Source organism: Poromitra crassiceps, assembly GCF_964638095.1.
Source record: "Poromitra crassiceps genome assembly, chromosome: 1".
NCBI classification, from domain to species: Eukaryota; Metazoa; Chordata; class Actinopteri; order Beryciformes; family Melamphaidae; genus Poromitra; species Poromitra crassiceps.
In genome coordinates, this window is record NC_139623.1 from 107,601,661 (window position 1) to 107,622,774 (window position 21,114).

Genomic DNA, 21,114 nt, shown 5'->3' on the forward strand with positions numbered 1-21,114 from the left:
CCCTTCAACCACTGACTCCACCCCCGCCACGCTGACCCCATCCACTCCCATGAAGTCACACCGTCGCTCGGTCTCCTGTGGCAACAACCCCTCCTATAACACCCAGGGGTCAGGGCCAGACATCAGAATCATCAGGATACGGATGGACTTGCAAGATGGAAACTTGTACCGAAGCATACTGGTACCAAAAACTATTTGAGACTAATTTACGAGGGGCCGTGGGAATGCAGAAAATGTCCTGTCTCAAATGATATATTACATGCGGCAATTAAGGCCTTTCCTCTGCAGTATCTGCAAGTATCCCATAATAATAGTCATCAAAATCATATCCCCAGGATACATTGTACTCAGGATATCATTAGTGCAACTTAAGCTGTCTGGTGTCATTGTTATTTCCTCTTTCCCCTCAGGTGACGAGCAATGACAAGACCCCCACTGTGATCAGCTCTGCCTTAGAAAAGCACAATCAGGACCCCAAGGAGGCATCCAGATATGAGCTGATCCAGCTTTTGCCTGAAGGAAAAGGTAAAGACATGTTCCCAGCAGAGCAGAAGCACATTATTCGGGTAACTTTCCCCAAAAAACTAGAGGAAACATCAATCCTAAAACACTTTAACACTGTTAAAAAAACAGCTATCGGCAATATGCCTTGGATATCTGGGCCCATTTTGTTCTTTGTGGGTGTATTTTTATGCCTCCACCGGCGATAGCCAGGCCCGAGACATTATGGATTCGGGTTGTCCGTATGTACGTCCGTACGTCCGTCCGATGTTCGTTAACGCTATATCTCAGGAAAGCCTTGACGCAATTTCATCCAATTTGCCTCAAACGTCGACTTGGACTCAAGGATGAACCGATTAGATTTTGGTGGTCAAAGGTCAAACTTCAAGGTCACTGTGACCTCACGAACGCCATTCTCAAGTTCGTTAACGCGATATCTCAGGAACAGCTTCATGGAATGTCTTCCAATTTGGCTCAAACGTCGACTTGGATGCAAGGATGAACTGATTAGATTTTGGTGATCAAAGGTCAAGGTCACTGTGACCTCTCGAACGCCATTTTCAAGCTCGTTAACGCGATATCTCAGGAATGCCTTGATGGAATTTCTTCGAATTTGCCTCAAACGTCCACTTGGACTCAAGGATGAGCTGACTAGATTTTGGTGGTCAAAGGTCAAAGTTCAAGGTCACTGTGACCTCACAGCCACTCGTTTCATGCTCGTTAACGTGATATCTCAGGAATGCCTTGATGGAATTTCCTCAAATTTTCCTCAAACGTCCACTTGGACTCAAGGATGAACTGATTACATTTTGGTGGTTAAAGGTCTAAGTTCAAGGTCACTGTGACCTCACAAACCCCATTTCCAAGCTCTTTAACACGATATCTCAGGAACGCCTTGACGGAATTTCTTCCAATTTGGCTCAAACGTCGACTTGGACTCAAGGATGAACTAATTTTGGTGGTCAAACGACAAAGGTTAAGGTCACTGACGCGATATCTCAAGAACACCTTGATGGAATTTCTTCCAATTTGCCTCAAAATTCCACTTGGACTCAAGGGTGAACTGATTAGATTTAGGTGGTCAAATTTCAAGGTTAATGTGACATCACAACCGCTTGTTTCACGGTCGTTAACGTGATATCTCAGGAACGCCTTGATCAGAATCAGAATCAGAATCAGATATCATTTATTCACCATTATGTTATGTAACATATAGGAACTTGTTTTGGCATTAAAGTGCATTAATCTTTTTTCACATAAGAGGGACAAGTGCAAAACAAGACAAATACAGTGGAACAACAGGACAAAGAAAGTGCAATGTCTGGTGATGGGCAGTGCAAGCTTGGATTAGAGTTCAGGCCCGAGGCAGCTCCCCTTAGGGGGGAAGGGGGGGAGCAGGGGGATACCTGACTGGTTTACGAGACGTGCTGCTGAGGGGAAAAAGCTGAGTCTGTGGCGGTTTTTCAGAGTCACTGGCAGGCGTAGCCGCCTACCGTGGGGAAGCATGGTGAAGAGGTCATGACCTGGGTGGGATGGGTCGGCCATAATCTTTCTGGCCCTCTTCAAGGCCCTGGTGTCATGTAGGGACTCGAGAGAGGGGAGGGGGCAGCCGATCACCTTCTCCGCTGATCGTATCACCCGCTGCAGCTTGGTCTTGTCCTTGACCGTAGCCGCAGGGAACCAGGTGATGATGGAGAAGGTGAGGATGGACTCAATGATGGAGGTGTAGAACTGAGTCAGCATAGTCCTCGGCAGCCGGAACTTCTTTAGCTGCCGCAGGAAGAACATCCTCTTCCGGGCCTTCTTCATGAGAGCATCGATGTTCAGCTCCCACTTCAGATCCCGGGAGATCGTCATGCCAAGGAAGCGGCAAGACTCAACAGAGGCCACTGGGGTGCCTCCCAAGTTGAGCGGGGGGGGAGGGACTACCATCTCCACTGTTTTGAGAGCATTAAGGGCCAGGTTGTTGTCGTTACACCAGCTCTGTAGCCGCATGATCTCCCTCCTGTAGGCGGACTCATCCCCATTGGAGATGAGGCCTACCAAGGTGGTATCGTCTGCAAACTTCAGGAGCTTGACCGACGAGTGGAGGGAGATGCAGCTGTTGGTGTACAGGGAGAATAGTAGGGCGGACAGAACGCAGCCCTACGGGGAGCCAGTGCTGATGAACTTTAGGAGGGAGATTAATTTCCCTAGCTTCACCCGCTGTGACCTGTTGGTCAGAAAGTCAGTGATCCACCTGCGGGTAGAGGCCGGCACCCGCAGCAGGGACAGCTGGCGTTCTAGGATATGTAGTAGGATCGCGTTGAAGGCCGAGCCGAAGTCCACAATCAGGATCCTGGCGTAGGTGCCTGCAGTGTCCAGGTGTTGCAGGACGAAGTGCAGAGCCATGTTCACGGTGTCGTCCGTGGATCTGTTGGCTCGGTATGCGAACTGCAGGGGGTCTAGTAGAGGGTCTGTGGTGGACTTCAGGTGGGCCAGGACCAGGCGCTCAAAGACCTTCATGACTACAGACGTCAAGGCGATAGGTCTGTAGTCATTAAGTTCAAGTTCAAGTTCAAGTTCAGCTTTATTGTCATTAAAGCAATACACAAGGTACGGCAGAAACGAAATGACGATTGCATCTAGCCCACAAATAGTGCAATTTCAAGAGAAGTACTGACAAACCGACAATAAAGGTAGTAAATTAAAAATAAAGTGCTTTAGGGAAATTATTGCACATGCTAAGTGCTTTTTAAAAACATCATAAATAAATAAAGATAGCTTACTCTAATTTAAAGAAACTAAATTAAAAACAAACATTAAAAAGTACCAACGATGGTAAAGAAGGTCATAATAAAGTCTCTGTTTACCAACTATGGTAGTGTGTGAGGGATCAAAGAGTCCAAGTCCGAGTGTGTGTGTGTGTGTGTTTGAGTGAAAAGGGGGGGGGGGGGGGGGGGGGGGGGTGTCACAGGGAGTTAAGGAGCCTGATGGCGTATGGGAAAAAGCTCTTGCAGAACCGGGCTGATCTGCTCCGGATGCTGCGGTATCTCTTGCCGGAGGGCAGGAGGGTGAACAGACTGTTGAGGGGGTGGGTGGGGTCCTTGGTGATGCCCAGGGCCTTGGACATGCAGCGTTTGTGCGCTGTCTCCTGGATGGTTGGGAGAGAGGTCCCAATGATTCTCTCCGCTGATCTCACCACCCTCTGCAGAGATTTCAGGTCCATGGCATTGCTGTTTCCATACCAGAGGGAAACGCAGTTGGTTAGGATGCTCTCGATGGTCCCTCTGTAGAAGGCGGTGAGGAGGGGGGGGGAGAAGTGGGCTCGCTTCATTCGACGCAGAAAGTGCAGGCGTTGGTTAGCACGCTTTGCCAGTGATGAGGAGTTGTGTGACCAGGACAGGTCCTCCGTGATGTGCACTCCCAGGAATTTAATGTTTTTGACTGTCTCTACTGTGGAGCCGTTGATGGTGAGTGGAAGGTGGTTGTGCTGGTTTTTTCTGAAGTCGATGATGATCTCCTTTGTTTTTTCGACATTCAGCAGCAGGCTGTTGGTGTTACACCAGTCCACCAGGTGTTTCACCTCCTCCCTGTAGTCCTGCTCCCTGTCAAGGCCTGTGACCTTGGCCTTTTTGGGGACGGGGATGATGGTCGAGGCCTTGAAGCACGCTGGGACCCGACACAGCTCCAGTGAGGTGTTAAAGATGTTGGTGAACACCGGGGACAGCTGGTCGGCGCAGTGCTTCAAGGTGGCAGGTGTGACGGAGTCTGTCTCCTAAACAGGCGGTTTACCTCCCTTTCGGTGACAGAGAGGGAGGAGGTGGGGGAGGAAGGAGGGGAAGGGGAGACAGGGGAGGGGGGAGTGTGTGTGGGGGGGGAGGCAGGGGAGGTGGGGTCACCACTGGGGACTGAGGACTGGGGATGTGGCCGGGAGGCGTGGGGGAAGAGGGCAGGGGGGAGCCTCTCTGTCTCGAACCTACAGTAAAACTCGTTGAGCTCGTTGGCGAGGAGGAGGCTGTCAGTCGTCCGTGGGGACTTCGGTTTGTAGTTGGTGATTGTTTTGAGGCCTTTCCAAACGGAGAAGGGGTTCCCCTCAGAGAACTGCCTCTGAAGTTTCTCCGAGAAGCGTTGTTTCGCCGCCTTCACCGCTCTCGCGAAGATGTATTTGGCCTCCTTATGACATTTCTTTACATTTGGCTCAAAGTCAAAGTCTGGACAGACATGCATGTCGATTGCTCACTTGTTGGCGGAGGCATATATCCGCGGTGCGGTCATTCTAGTTCTTATTGCTGTGGATAACTGGATTGAACATGAACATGATTTCCACTGCAGCTACAGTACAAGTGTGGACTTTGATAGCCCAAAACATTTCAGCTAACTAAAGTAACGGCAAGCAGAGGACAGAGGGCGCTATTACACCCCACTTAGACCTGGTTTTTAAATGTGACCTGTATCCAGATAAGTTATCTGGGTGTTATCTGGATAAGGAAAAATGCATGTTAATGTGAGGTGTAAACGCATTGTGATCAGAAAGTGGTCAGATCTTCCTGACCACATCTGGAGGTAGTCTGGCTTGCATTGTGTTCAGATTACACCCGGTTTTTAAATGCGACCATTATCCAGATAACTTATCCGGATACAGGTCACATTTAAAAACCAGGGGCTGGTTGCACAAAACACCTTGAGTTAAGATTTTCCTTAAGGTCCGAATTGCCTTGGGATAACGCCTTGGGATAACTCTTATTATGATTTGGTGCTATATAAATATAAAATTGATTGAAATTGATTGATTGCATTCTTTCTTTCTGTCATACATCCACCCTTTTACCTATCTTATCTATCTTAAAAAAAATTGTTTTAACTTTTTGTTTTACTTTGGCGTATGACTCCCTTCTTTGTTACTTCCTTGAGCTGGGTTGTAACATATGGGAGTCATACACCCACGTAAAAGTTAAAACAATAATGTGTAATAAGGTGTAAATGGGGTGTTATTGAACTCTGATGTGGTGTTTATTTCTCCTTGTTTTTTGTTTTATTTTTTTGTTTTCACTACAGAATTGGTCATCCCTGCCACAGGAAACGTCTTCTATGCCATGACATCATCGAGTGTTGACTTCCTATTGAGGAGGAAAGGTGGGCCTCCACTTGGCTTACAGCCGATCAGCACAGAGACTAGCGCCACTTTCCCTCGCATCAAGGCCAAGGGGAGGAGGCTGGTCAGGACTCTATTTTGATATCACTCCCCCCCCCCCCCCCCCCCCCCCCGCACTACCCAACTCTTTCTACATCGACTGTTTCTCACAGTTCATGGTTCTCATTGGTCTCGACAGGCGGATGTCTCATTTCAATGTGGCCTTGTCTCTGCAAAAGACAACTCTATGCCTTTCTCCCAAAGGGGAAACAACTCTCCCACATTCCCACCTGAGCCTGTTCTACCAAAACGTGTCCTTTTTTAGCGTGTTTCAACATGTTTTAGTGAACGGGGTCTTTCAAATACATTTCAATAACCTGCTGCCCTGACAGAGCCGTCCGCTGCTGAAGAACAGTGCACAGTTTGGTGCTGGCTCTCAAGTCTCAGTCAGGCAGCACTTGCGTTTGCATCATTTCCATTCAACTCAATCAATAAGAAGAGTTATAGATACTAACGGCAACCAAGAAATCCCTCAGCGTAAGGTACCTCAGTCACAAGTCATGTGACATTTTCAAAATATTTAATTGGTCAGAATGTGAGCTTCTGTGATCAGCTAAGGAAAGAAACCTGGAATGTGACCGAAAAACACTATTCCGTTTTTTGGACTGTGAAGCACACAAGGCCATCACAAATATGCAAGGACTGTCGAGACAGAGAGACGTGGGTGCACAAAGACAGTGAAGTACATCATTGTAGCAAAACACTGGAGCTCGTCTAATGAGTTGTATGAGAAATATATATGTTTTGTATATATTTATATATTTTGTATGTCTGTATGTCAAACTTGTGTTTACATTGGCAAGGAGCTCTAGATCCATGTGTCTGAATTGTAAAGTAACTAATTAATTGTGGAAAATTGCATCGAATATCCACAAGATTACCCCATAAAAACAGGCCAGCACATGTCTACAAAGAAAATGATTATTTAATCTGTTTGGTTTAATACAAGCAGATTCCAGCAGAAACAGAAACTTCAACAACAACCTGGAGCACTTTCAAAGCTTGTGGCTTTGCTTAACTTAATTGTTGTTGTGTGTCACACTTTAGCAAACTGGCAAAACAAGAATGAAGCCATTAACAAAAGCCACTGGGATGAAAACACTAAGGAAAATCTGGATTACTAATGTGGTCATCAAACAGATGATCATACACTGAATAATGCTGAACCTTTCAACATACAGTAGCATAAATGTAACCCGCGTTGTGTAGTCCCCCGCAGCTGGGGATCAAACTCAGAACCTACGGCATGGGAGGCAGACACTCTAGCAAGGAGGCTAAAACCCATGGGCCTAAAGCAGCTGTCGCTAGAGCCTCTCTTGAAGTCTCAGGTGAGTGAGGCTTACTGCACAGCACCACCTGCTGGCCACCGTTAAATTCACATCGTCCAAAAGCCTAAGTTCCAATTCCCATGTTTTGAATTAGCATAACGTGGCAACTGCAATGTAAATTTAGAACAAAGACCTCTTTGCACACAAGAATGAGGACTGTTGTGGTGGAGAAACAAGTGGTAACTATGACAAACTCTTGTGACCTCTGGTTGTCGCTCTTCCTGCTCAGTGCTGGTGAGGCCTTCTTGGCTGAGGCACAGGGCAGTGGTGGAACCAGGGAGAGGATTCTGGCCTGTTTAACAATAGATGAAGTGTGCTAGCATAATGCTATGCTACTGATTGTTTTAGTGCCTTTCTCTACAGGGTGCTCACCTTTCTCATGTTTGCATTGGAATGTATACAGTGCATGTGGGTGTGCATTGGAGGAAATGCAGCCACCCACAGTGGGGTGGAGTCTCACATCAAAGCTATTTATGCACTACATACAGGATGTCCTATTTTTGTGGTAATAAATTTACTTTTATATGAATTTCATTGCTTTTGACTGTTATGCTGAAACACACATGTTCAATACAGACTATTTTCCATGCTGCTTTGGAGTATTTCTATAAAGAGAATTAAACCTGTCTCTTACTGTACTAACTTGTATTTTTCTCTTGGGTGAGGCGGTTAAATCAAGGTTAATGTATCCTGATAACAAATGACTCTGGCTTGCCAAACTCTGTTTTAGTCTCTTTATTCAGATTCAAGACAGCCAGCATCTTAATCTCCAAGCAAAATCATGGCAGGAAAGCAGCCAGTCAGAAATAATCTTTAAGAAATAAAAGACAACTATAAAAACTACGACGTATAAAAAAAACATCTGAAGGTTTCAGATTCCTGTCCCCCCCCCCCCCCCCCCCGCTCTCTGTCAGAAAAGCGCACCTGAAATTGTTTATACTCACACCAACCCATTCAGTTAATAATATAACACAACCATTCACGAAACACAAAGGCAGCAGTCCTCAAAATCTAATATTGTCAGTGTTCTTAAAGTTGTCGGTGAATACTGTAAGTCTTTGTGCGCTGAATGTTACATAGTGCAATGAATTCCACTTTCCTCACAATTTAAAAATTAAAATCCATGTTCACACATTGCCAAGAGCAAAACTTAACTTTTTGCTTGGAAATATGTCCATAAACCAGCACATTTTATTTTGAAACGAGTTAAGAGTCCAACTCAAAGTTAGTGAAGCAGCACTCACTTTGCACCAGTCTACAGAAGTGCTTCCTGTTTCAACATTAAAGGTGCTACTTTTAGGTGCTAAAATTTCCCATAAACCCCACTGCTTCCTGTCTCAAAGAGGATGTTCAGTGTGCATTTGATTTGAAGAGCAGTGAGGATAAGAGCCGTCCAATAATGATAACAGCCCTTAGTAACAGGCATTATGCATTCTGAGAGTTAAAACTGCATTTAGGATAGTGGACTGGAATAAATAGTTCTCGTTTTGTGCCGTACAACAATCCAGCAGATTTCATTAAATCTGACTCGGCGGCACACAATATGCAATGCAGTGTGTAATCTCCTTGGTGACGGTCTTGATTGTATATGGTAAATATATTGTGTCAAAATTCAAAAATTAGATAATTGAAGTAATTATTTTTTGCATTATAATGCTGTCTGTAGCACGGTAGCACCTTTAAATTTAATTTCCCCAACAATGTAAAAAAAAATCCAACTTTCTTTCCCTTACAAACACACAAGCCTGCTAGTGGTATTATACTAGGGCTGCAAAATAACGATTATTTTCATTCATTCCTTTTCATCGATTAATCTGTCGATAATTTTCTCATCTAATCAATTAGTCATTTGGTCTATCAAATGTCTCAAAATGGTGATCACTTTTTCCTCAAAGCCCAAGATGACATCCTCAAATATCTTCTTTTGTCCTGTCCACAAACCAAAGATAATCGGTTTACTGTCATAGAAGACTAAAGAAACCAGAAAATATTGATTTTAAGAAGCTAAAAATGAGTTTCAAGGATTAATTGATTAAAAAAATAGTTGGCGATTAATTTTCTGTCGATCGACTAATCGTTGCACCTCTATATTGTCACTCCGTATCAACCCATCAATGCAACTCCTCAAACCCAGTTATCCCTCTAATAATACCCATGTGGCTGCAGCTGAACGTCACACTTAGTCACAGTCTTTTTGTCGCACATCTCGCACTCCAGCGCCGCCGTCCGGTAAGCCTTCCACACTGCCGGGTCCTGCAGACACACCGTGCCTCCCCCACGCTTCTCCTCCGCCTCGTTCCGGTTTATGTCTCCCACGCACACCCAGCCCCCGGTGCCGGTGCCGCCCCCGGCCCCCGACCCGCCCGGCTGGATGCTGACGGCCCACTTGGAGTGGTCCTGGGTGTTCTTGTAGGTGAACTTCTGCCCCGGGGAAAGGCTCTTGATGTCCAGGACCTTCCAGCCCAGGGAGCAGTCGGAGGGGAGGATGCCTGTGGAGCGGACCCAGAACTGGACCAGCAGGTCTGACTGGAGGGTCGGAGCCACCCAGGAGTGGTACAGGTCTGATGGGGCAGAGGGAGTGGAAGGATGACAAAAGGAGTCAGACTCTGGCTGTGTGTTCATTCAATTTCTGGCATTTTTACCGTTGTCTCACCATTGTCAAAAGAGGCTCCTTTGGCAAAGCTGATGAAGTTGGTGCCTTGCTTCGAGGTCAGAGTCACACTGCGATTGGACACAGGCTTCACGTGTGGAAAGATGTGATTGGCCGGTCGGTTCTTCTTACAGACGGCAGCCAGTGCGGGCACCATGGATGCCAAGGACTGAGGGACGTCACAGTCATACACGTCAGGCTGATTGATCTGCAACTGCTCTCCTGCAGCACAAAATCAAACCGAACGTTGGTAACAGCAGTTCAGAATGTATTGGTGACATTGGTGCAGAGATATGTCAAACAACACATGATATGGGGCATCTGGATATTGTAGTGTAGATTCCCTGCCTAATAACACGAGGGTGGCAGGTTCGTGCCCCGTGTTACCTCCGGCTCGGTCGGGCGTCCATACAGGCACACTTGGTTGTGTCTGCAGGCGGGAAGCCGGATTAAGGGTATGTGTCCTGGTCGTTGCGCTAGCATCTCTTTGGTCGGTCGGGGCACCTGTTTGGAGGGAAGGGGAACTGGCAAGAATAGCGTGATCCTCCCACGCGCTACGTCCTGCTGGTGAAACTGATCGCGGGTAGGTGAAAAGAAGCGGCTGGCGACATGTGCATGTATCGGAGGAAGCATGTCGGAATCTACAACTCTCCCCAGATCGGCGGGGGGGGGGGGGGGTGGAGCAACGAGTGGGACAGCTTGACAGGAGGAATTGGCAAAGTACAATTGGGGAGAAAACGGGGGTGGACATGAAACAGGGATAATAGGACTAAACATCCAGCGAAACAGGACAGCACAAGACAGTACGGCTATGTTACTGAAAGAAAGCTCCACCTGCAGATCCTCTACCATCATAAATGTGTAGATTCCAAGAGTATTTTGTGATGAAATGTTTCCCTCAGCCTGCCTCCTCTACTTCTTCAGTTAATGATTTTCCTACCCATAATTACTTTCAACAGAGTGTGGTTCTCTGTGCTCTGTATGTGTAGGTGGATAGACAGAGCATGGGTTTACAGACGAGAAAAAGGGAGAGAACAATGCCGTGGTGTGCCGTGCCTGGTCATTACATTTACTGTGTTCCACACACTACTGACCATAGATGTGAAAAGATCTACTGAGGCTACTGTCAGTGGACACACATTGTTCTCTCTGCCTCTTCTATGATGATCTCTCCCTGTATGATTGTTGAACATCGGTCCAAAATGGTTAGTCGAGAAAGAAGCCCCTTGCTGTTTGATTCTGAGGACTGACACCAAAACCTGGTGTTGATCTGTTTATCATTTAGCGCTCATGTTTTAGATAGATTAACGTTTTTCTGCAATTCAACTCCACTATAGCTGGATATATCTCGATGTCACATCATCTTTATATCTGACCACTGATCCACCCAAATAAGACAAATAACCAACAAAATGGACCCAGAAATGCAATAGCAATAGCTGTTTTGTATTGTGTTAACTTGTTATAGGATGGCTTTTTCCTTTAATATTCCATACAAAAATTGTGTACAATTAGTCGACCATACTATATTCTTGTCAGTAACCTATAGTACAATGTGTGTGTAGGAACAAGAGTCACCTAAGTTGTCTAATTTCCCTCCATAATCACCATGATATATACAACATTACCAGTTATGCTAATGAGGCCATTCATTATGCTAATTGATGCATTCATTAGCTAATATTTCTGTCGACATGAGTAACACGTGGGTGGGATTTATCTTATTTTTTTATATTTTTTATATACTGCTTGTCAAAAACTGTTTATAAAGCTGCTTTACAGATAAAAGAACAGTGAAGGAATGAAATATCAAAGCAATAGGGTACCGCAGGAATGAGTCAAAATACCTAGATGCTAACACTTGCGGTTCCTTCGTCTAAAAGTCAATGGGATTTTTGTATGGTACTTTTGTACTTTTACAGGGTATATGCAGGGATGTTGAAGTTAAATTCTATACCTTTTAAGACCTCAACGCCATTTTCGCCACATCAATGATAGGCGTGTAAATCACAAGTTTCATCATGATACAATATTTTATAGGTTCTTTGGACAACGATACGATATTTTCCAATATCACAAAGTCTGCCACGATATGGTATCGATTCAATTCAGGGATCTGCAATCGATATAGGACGATATCATGCTCATTTAACACCATCAGCACATTAGCTACAAAATGTAATACCTCTCACGTGGCAATTAAGACTTTTTAAGACTTTTTAAGGGCCTTCGTTTTCCATAAATTGATTGATCAACTTTGAATACTTTTCAAGACCCCACAGATACCCTGTTTTATGATTTTCGAAGTGTAAATGTGTTTCTTTTTAATCACGAGTTTCAGAAAAATGCTTCAAAAGTCATAAAAGTGGTCCTCATTTGTGAAGATTATCTTGCTGAACCCGTTTGCCGTTTCATAAACTTTTGGTAACCACAGACCTTATTTCAGGCATTTAACCAAAATTCCCATAAAAAAAACCCAATTGACTTTTAGACTTGGGAACCGGAACTAGCATGACTAGCTGAGTTGACCTACAAAAATACATCATCCCTACGGTCCTCTATAGATAGAGGAATAAGAGACTAAAAACATCCAGGAGATGAAGAGCAGGACCCTAAAACATCAAGGAGTTCTAGCAGTTTCATGAAAATCTAGTTTTCCTCTTTAACTCATTGTCCGCCACAGTTTTTCAGAAAAAGTCACTAGCCACCGCCAGGGTTTTTGATCATTTTCATTCATTTTCCAAGACCCACAGAATATCTTCTTCTATGACTACGTAAAGACGGAATATCCCAAAAGAAAGAAGAGAGCCTCGACTTACATATGAAAAAAAAAGTTTGATTCTACCTTCATCCGTTCTTTAGTTATCGACACCTGAATGTAGGTCGTTTTCACCAAAAACAGCAGTCTCACTCTGACCAGAAAGCGGAGGAAATGGCATTTTTGTAAATTAAGTCATCTTCACGGCTCCTGACCCAAATTAATGCCTTTGATGGCGGATACTGGCGGTGTTACACTCAACTATGAACCCCATAATGATTTTGTTTCCCCTTCCGGTCAAACTCGCCCGTCGGCACCGCTTTTACCGTACACCGGTGTTAGAAAGAGATTCACCACGCTATGAGAGAGGGGAGCCCGGGTCGTGCGTTCGTCTTGCGCGGGGGGACGACTGGTTGTCTGTGTACTGTATGTGAGGAGCAATCTACCGGCTGAAATTTACATGCCGTCAAGAGTTTAGGAACTGGATTACTATTTCCTGAGGACAAGTGACTTGTGGACGTGTTGCGTGCAGGTTGCGTGGTGAAAACAAAATCCAACCTTCACATTCGAGTGACAGGCTGCCCCCCCCCCCCCACTGTAATGGAGTCCAATCCCATATGGATAAAAGCTGCTGGACCAGTGTTTGAGCCGTGCCATGGAGCTGTGCTATGGACCTTTTCTGATGGGAGATTGTTGCTTTTTTTGCTTCCTGGTTTTGTTAGACAATCGTGGTCGATCCTGTACACCTTTAGACGTGCTGTACTATTTCACAAGGTGAGTAAGAGAGCCATCTGTCACATGACGCTGAAAACACTTATTGCCGTCCGATGACGTCAATGGCGGCGAAGTGTTGTCTCTTAAATGACGTTCCATGATGCCAATGGCGGAGAGTGAGTTAATATGAAAATGTATGCAGCAAGGTGCCCCAAACCCTAATCAGATCGTCTCTATAGGAGGAATCTCTGGTGTAAAGTATGAAGCTTCTATTATGTAATGTGTGTCTTGAGTTATTGTGTTCAGAAGAATATGTGAAGACAGACGAGACAGACGGCAGGACATAAGAAGAGCATTTGGTCTCAACAGATCCGTTATGCGGCTCCGGTGAGAACCAATAAGATCTCTTCGGGTGTTGGACAGGACATTATCGCACGCTGCTGCGGGTGTCACCTCCGCCCACTCAGCCTCCTCTCAATATCCCAGCTGGAGAGGCACGGAACCACCAGAGCAAGATGCCCGCCACCATGTGAGGGCCAACATCGCTATGGTTACACACTTCAGTCTAATTACATTACCCCAGGCACTGCCATTGCAACGGCGCCAACTGCTGGGCCTGCCAGCGGACTGAAGTGGAGGTTCGGTTACACAGTGATGACACCTGTTTATGCTAATCGGCCCGTATCGAGATTGCTGTTGTGTTAATACCTGACTGGATTATTAAGTGTTGGGGAACAATAACAAGACAATGACAGCTGAAGGCCTTATATTTCCAAAATGAGATGGTCATGATGTGATGGAATTTAATGTCTACTGTTAGAATGATTACTGTCAAGAAAATAAAACTTTTAAAGAGGTATCTGACTGCTACTAGTAGGGCTGGGTATCGGCACTCAAAATCTTTACGGTATCGATCGAGTCTCGACCGAAATAACCCAGGCCAGTACCATAGTATCGAAACTTCTCCAGTCAAACGATACTTGTATTCGATGATTTTTGCACACAGATCTAGAAAAAAAGGGAGGTGTGGCTCGCAGCCAATCACCGCAAGTGTTCTTCGAATGCGACGTGTGATTGGCCCACTGCCGCAGCAGCTTCAACCCATACAGTCTGTGATGGTGAAGTCGAGCACGGTACAGTGAATAGAGAGGCAAAGTGACCGCCTAATTCCTGCTTCAGCACTGGACCAGAGATTTTCATCCGCCATTTATTTTCCCATACACATTTCGTAAAATGCGTATAAAATAGTTTTACTGGTTCAAACCAAACGGTACAGATATATTTAGAAACAGGAGAGACCACATAACATTTCACTGGGACCAAAACGTTAAAAAAATGCGTGTTTAAAGAAAATATTTTTTCGACGTTTTTTTTAGTTTTGGTCCGAGTGAAATGTTCTATGGTCTCTCCTGATTATAGCGTTAGCTGAACCGTTTGGTTCGACGAAGTAAAACTATTTTATAAGCAACGTCACTTCCTGATAAGAATCAGGAAGTGACGTTCACATTGCCTCTCTATTCAATGGTAGAGAAACTATGGGATAGTGGGATACATTACTCACTGCCTTTAAATTAATGATTAATCTACCAAAAATATGACAGAATAATTAAATAAAGAAAATGTGCAAAAGAAAAGAAAATCCCATTTCAGGTTTTATAGAACAGTTTTTATGTAGCAATCAAGACAATGATATAACGGTCTAATATTATGTTCAATCTTAGAGTATATAATCCCCAGTATTTGTGAACCAATATAGACAGTGACAGTTTTGGTCCTTCACAACTAATAATTAATTAATAATAATTAATAAATAATTAAGTAATTTAATAACATCAATTTAAACATCCTCATGAAGTCTTTTTCCCTCATTTTCATCACAACTTGGTCTGCATTAAATAACAGCATGGCAGGATTCCAGTCTTACCGATGGTGTTGAAGCGGTCGAGTGGGTAGGTAACACAGATGAAGTTCTGCCCGTTGTTCACGCCACTGCTGGGGTAAGAGTACTGTCCTGCTTGTTGCACGGGGGGGAAGTGAGGGGTGCTGTGGACCAACCAGAAGCCTTGCTTTTGATCCAGCAGCACAACACCTAGTAGGGATGAGAGACAGCAAACTGTGAGAAAGAAAGGAAAACCTTGCCTGGGTCCAGACCTTCAAATCTGCCCACTCCACCGAGTTGAGCTGGCTGCATATGGAGTGGAACGAGTTGACAATTCAGTCTGATATCAGGCTATGGAAATCCTATTCACACTGGAAACTGCAGATAGAAACTAAATCAGCTCAACTGCTGTCTTTATTTGTAAAGTAAAATAGGTGACCTTTCCTTCCATCTAAAGCTACAGCTAAAGTTTTTGAATGTATCCACAATATGATATACAGTTGACTGTGTGTGTTGAATGTATCCACAATATGATATACAGTTGACTGTGTGTGTTGAATGTATCCACAATATGATATACAGTTGACTGTGTGTGTTGAATGTATCCACAATATGATATACAGTTGACTGTGTGTGTTGCACTGTCACTGATGCTGCCTCCATCTCATATCTGATAATGGTAGTAAAAATGCAAACAGTTGTTGCTTTTTCTGTACATGCTGTTAATCCATCTGATGTGTTTGTGATACAGCTCGTAATGCACCTGTAAATGGCATCTGTAAATTGAATATATAGAATATAGATATACAATGCACATCTGCACACCTAGATACTTTCCGTATACATGTATGCATGGCCAGAGCCAGATTAACACCCCCAGGGGCCCCGGGGCACTGAAGCTCCCAGGGGCCCCCCTACCCATCGTCCGGATGTTTGGATGTTTTTTCGCCATATTTAGAGGAATATCTCATTTTAAATTAACATTAGTATTATACTGTTATGTTATTATTCCGTTTCTGAGATTCAGTTTCTCACTCACTCATAGGCGATTCTAGGCTTTGCAAAGAGGTAGCACCAGCAGGATAAAGATATTAGTCTGACTGGGGGGTTTGTAGGGGCTGTGCCCCCCCTGGACAAAGAAATTTTGTACATTTTAAAGTAAAATGCATGAATCTGATGCACTCTGAGAGCAAAAGGAAGAGGCTAATCTTCACATTAATATCCTCTTCACTGTGCTGTGGCTTTACAATGATGAAAAAATAATTGACATTACATTTCCAATACAAAACAGCAGAGGGTGCCGCAGCACCACAAGCACCCCCACTTCCCGCGCCCCTGGTCACCACTTGCCCACAGGCATCCAATGAGACTAAATCATCAGACTTAATCTTCTTGGAAACACATTTTATTTTGTCCTGATTGGTCTTAGATTTGTGTCATAGTTCTGTGGAGCCCAACATGACCCCTTCACCCCGAGGGCCCCGGGGCACCTGCCCCGGTTGCCCTATGGTTAATCCGGCCTTGTGCATGGCCATCTGTAGACCCCATATATCTTTTTATTTTTTTTACCCCCCCCCCCCCCCCCCCCACCCCATAATTTTTAACTTATTTCATAATCATATCATCATGACTAGTGTGTTACTGTGCAAGTTGTCAGTATCTGCTTTCAACGTGTCAAAAACAATTTCCCCATAATGTTTAATGTACTTGGTGGTTCTCATGCCGATTCTGATTATTGTCCTCAATCAGGTTGCAGGGGACAGCCATGCTCACGCATATTAAATGTGTGTATTGAGTCAGTCTCACGTAACGTCTGTTGCAGCGTGCTCTTGTCCTCCTCACCTTTTGTATGCCCCCCTCTGCTCCCACCATCACCCACCCATCTGTCACCAAAGGCCTCGGATGGCCTCTGGTCGTTGTAGAGGATGTACGCTACCTCTGTAGTCTGTAGAAAACACACTTTTATGTGGATGGAGTACATATGCAGGCACACAAAAAACAAAACACACAAACTCTTAAGCTGGAAAGTATATGAGTTGAGGTATAGTAATAGATCATTTTGTGCAATCATACAACTGAAAATACCGTATTTTGTATAACCACACTTTTTAAAATATTGCACTCGATTTTGAGTTTCCAACAGCTGGACACAAACTGCGTGTAAATTAACAAATGTTCTCAGTTCTCATTCACTGCTTCTCATTTTGATCAGCTGGTTTCAAGCAGTCATGAGAGAAACACATCTCAAAATAAAACTACAGCTCTTATCAGAGCAGAGGAAAGCAGAAGTGAGCAGCAACTAATTACATCTGCTTTGGTATTTAAATTTGAGATGACATTTATAGTAACTTATTTTTACTTTGGGTAATTTGCAAAGTATTTACTTCTGTTTCCCCTTGAGCAAACTTAACTGTATTTTAAGAACAAGGGGAGTAGTGAGTGCAATGAAATTCAACAGTTATACCTTGTGGATTTTTTCAGTTTTAACGCTTTTAATTTGGAAATAATCAAACACTTATAAACTTAGGTATAATTCTTTGATTCCCAACAGAAGATTAACACGGTGAATCAGGAATTTAAAAGTTATCCATTTGCATTTTAGAGAGATGCCACATAAAACATCCAGGCCATCAGCGAGTGCGTTTACATGCACACTAATAAACTGTTTATTAGTGGATTTCTAGAGTTACCTGATTATTCAAGTGTCATGTAAACAGCATCCTTTATCAGATAAAGGCCGTTATCAGTTTATGAGAAAACCCATAAACACACCTAGGTTTCTGCTGAGTCATCAGTGAGTTCCCGCTATTAACTGCATGTAAACGCGGAAATCAGATTATTGCCAGTTATACAACAGTTAGTTCCGGCCGAGCAATTTGATTGGACAAGAGGGATCCTACCAGTGCTGATATTTCACGATAACAGCACTGGCGCTTCACTGTGTGTAGATCACTCCGCTTCACAGCTGCTCTAATCAACAAAACGCTTCACAGCTGCTCTAATCAACAAAACAAACACCAGCCACGTTACATTGAACGTCATTCACAAAGCATCAGCTTTGTTTAATAGAACTGTTGTATAAAAGCAATATCACACTCGAGGTCATGCTGTTGTTCTCTAATATCGTCACGTCTGTGATTAACTTCGACCGAAATCACAGCCGTGATGATATTAGCCAACAACAGCACTCCCTCTCGTGTGATATTGCTTAATTATCTGATTATTCTCAGTTATCCGTTTATTGTTTGCATGTAAATGCACTCATGGAAAAACAGAGGTAAGATTTCCCTCTGTGGCATGCCTGTTCTCAACTTCCCATACAGTTTTCCCTCTGTGGCATGCCTGTTCCCAACTTCCCATACAGGAAAAACAACATTAAAGTTGCAATGATTAGTCGATTAAACGATTAGTCAGTCGACAGACAATTAATTGCCAACAATTTTTTTTAAATGGATTAATCGTTTAGACTAAATTTTAATTAATAAAAAAATACTGAAATTCTCTCGTTCCCGACCAGCTTCGAGCTTTGGGGGGAAAAGTGGTTGACATTTTTCACCATTTTGTGACATTTTATAGACCAAACGACTAACCGAATAGTCGAGAAAATAATTGACAGATTAAACAATAATGAAAATAACCATTAGTTGCAGCCCTAAACTACATTTCTGATAGGTCTCCTATATATTTAAAACGAATAAATAAGAAACTGAAAAGTAATAATTTAATTAATTAATTATTAATTAATTTTAAATAGCAGCTTTAAGTCACATGTTTGAGGGACTCTTTGATGTCCTACCTAGACAAAGGTCCAACTCTAACTTTCAGTAAGATATACTGTAACTAAATTGAATCCACAGTACTTTTCAGTAACGTTACTCCTTCCACCTCTGATAGGCTACAGGTAGTCTCTCCCCAGACTCAAATATTACGTTGAATCGCTGTGCTCCGCATACTACATATACAGAGAGAGCTCTGCAGCATGCAGTAACGTAGTGTATCAGCGTAAGAACTCTCATGGGTCTGGCGTCGAGACTAGGCTACAGGCAAACAGACACCTGTTCGGTGAGAAAATGGAAGCAGACCTTTCCCTGTGTATACAGCTGTCCGACTGTCCTGCCCAGGGCTCCTGTGGTGTCATTGACTGTCCCTTTCCCCTCAGTCCAGCCCCCGCTGCCTCTCTCCATCAGCAAATACTTCTCACCGGTGTACGGAGATCCTCTGCCATGTTGCTTAGGCAGTTTGTAGAGATAAAACCTAACACAGGGAAAGAGCGAGTGAGACAGAGTCCAACAGAGAGACAGAGAAAGCAAACTTGTGTAGCCTAGTTTATGTGAATATTGTCATAACAACTTGGAGTACCAAGCACACTAAATTGATTTAACTATTCCCTATTGCATGAACCACATGAGACCTCAAAGGGTAAAACACACCAATAAAATGTATTTGCAAACATTTGTGCAGTCCAGGCCTGTTAATAAGTAATTAATTACCAATCAACAGCGTCCCCTTGGTCGTTGTAGCAGGTGATTGGTGAGGTGTCACCCTCTACTGGCTGACAGAGGATCAGCAGGACAAGGAGTGGAAACATCTAATGGGTGGACATGAAAAGACAAGAGCAAGAGACTGACTACACGGTTTATCAGCACATTGCTAAACGTGTGCAAAAATGGTGTTTCTCCCCACAGAAGAGAACGATCTATGACTAGAAGCCACATATGAAAGGATAAGGCCGAGGGAGCTGCTGCTGCTCTGTGTCTGTATCTCTCACACTGGTCAGGTCATCAGACAGATTGAGACGACATACTGCGGTGTTTGGGTCCAGAATGACAGGAGTGGTTGGTTAAAAGGTGAAAAAAAGTGTTTTGGGGGTAAGTTACACTTTAAGGCAGATGTCACTTTGGTAGCTGGTTGACACAGAGCTGAAAGCGGGTTGTGGGTTGGAACGTCATCTCCACAGCACCCACCACTTAAAACTACTTCCCACGGCTATGGATAAGGGCCTGTTCCCCTTCATTGTCCAGTCCATGAGCATGACAGTCAAAAAACATGAAGTGAAACAAAACGAAAGAAGAACTCAAGTTAAACGGAATAACAGAAACAAAACTTAAACCAGCAAGTCCCATCTGAAAACTATCAGAATCTAAACCAGAACGTCCTCCAATTACGAACCTGATCAGACTGAATTGTATGTAGAGTGGGCGGATTAAAGGTCTGGACCCAGGTAAGCAAATTGGTGCAAGCAAAAGGTGAATATCTGAACTTCTAAAGTTATACCGATACATCTTTGGTAACGTTAAGTCACATTGAAGTCGCACTCAAAATCTCACATCTGGTCGGTGGATTTCAGACTATATTTATTATCATAAAAAATAATCATATATGTCCAGTGAACGAAACATAAAGTTACTCACCTGAGAACAGAGCTGTTTTCCCTAATTAATGTTTTTATTAGTTTCTCATCTGATAGGATAGAGACAATATTAACGATCCTCTGGATAGGTTGGGAATTCAACAGACAAGACAGCTAGCCACATCCTGTTTGGATCACGTGGTTGGTGACGTCACTCGATGGGTTGTATCCCAAGAGACGCATGTCTGGGAACGCCCACAAAATGTTAAACGGCTAGCGCGCGAGTGGGGTAAAACCGCCCATATATCTCATGGGCTGACTCACCAAAAGACGGTGCTGCGGCTCTAAACTACAGGTTTGGGGGTTCTAGAGCAGAACACAAGACGTCTGCTCAGATGTGCGTTTACTGCGGTGGTTAAATCCCCGATCGTGTCTGCCTGGGCTGGGCTATCAGCTAAATTCTAACTTTGCTGAATGGATAGAACGGGGGAATTTACCGCACCCTGACCACGCCCCCAGCCAGACTGAGCCAGCTAAACCAGCGTCTATTTTGTCTCAAAATATCTATTTGATCAAATTTAACATAAAACGTGTAGTTGCATGCACATCAGAACTGGATTAGGCTAAACCATAATTTTCTTTGTGTGTGGGATTTCCAAACTTTTCACAAGCTGTAAAATATGCAATTACTTTCCCCGTATTGAAGACTTTACCTGTGTAGCAAGAGACAGAATGGGAATCTTCTAGATGGGGTCTGTAGT

General features: G+C 43.9%; 2 protein-coding genes across 4 annotated transcripts in view; one reads left to right on the plus strand and one right to left on the minus strand.

Moving 5' to 3' along the window:
* The window catches only part of rgl2 (ral guanine nucleotide dissociation stimulator-like 2), a 68,252-nt gene extending 60,658 nt beyond the window's left edge, over positions 1-7,594 (plus strand). For all 3 annotated transcript variants that reach the window (XM_083645520.1, XM_083645521.1, XM_083645522.1), the window contains 3 exons: positions 1-181; positions 411-525; positions 5,539-7,594. The exon at positions 1-181 is cut by the window's left edge and continues 44 nt beyond it. In XM_083645520.1, coding sequence (XP_083501646.1) covers positions 1-181; positions 411-525; positions 5,539-5,717 — 475 coding nt within the window. In that variant the 3' untranslated portion in view covers positions 5,718-7,594. The remainder of the gene's footprint in view (positions 182-410; positions 526-5,538) is intronic.
* A 312-nt stretch (positions 7,595-7,906) lies between these two features.
* dnase2 (deoxyribonuclease II, lysosomal) lies at positions 7,907-20,544 on the minus strand. Its single transcript, XM_083645549.1, has 7 exons — positions 20,415-20,544; positions 19,494-19,591; positions 19,086-19,257; positions 16,846-16,948; positions 15,049-15,213; positions 9,656-9,874; positions 7,907-9,563 (listed from the first exon to the last, which is right to left on the minus strand). The coding sequence occupies exons 2-7, from the start codon at positions 19,589-19,591 to the stop codon at positions 9,145-9,147; spliced, it is 1,176 nt and encodes a 391-aa protein (XP_083501675.1). The 5' UTR covers positions 20,415-20,544; the 3' UTR covers positions 7,907-9,144.
* Positions 20,545-21,114: the final 570 nt, after the last annotated feature.

Coding starts and splice junctions, on each gene's coding strand:
- dnase2 (XM_083645549.1), bottom strand. CDS start 19,591: ATGTTTCCACTCCTTGTCCTGCTGATCCTCTGTCAGCCAGTAGAGGGT. Junction 19,258..19,493: donor CAAGGGGACGCTGTTGATTG/GTAATTAATTAC, acceptor TCCCTGTGTTAG/GTTTTATCTCTACAAACTGC. Junction 15,214..16,845: donor CAGAGGGGGGCATACAAAAG/GTGAGGAGGACA, acceptor CATCCCTACTAG/GTGTTGTGCTGCTGGATCAA.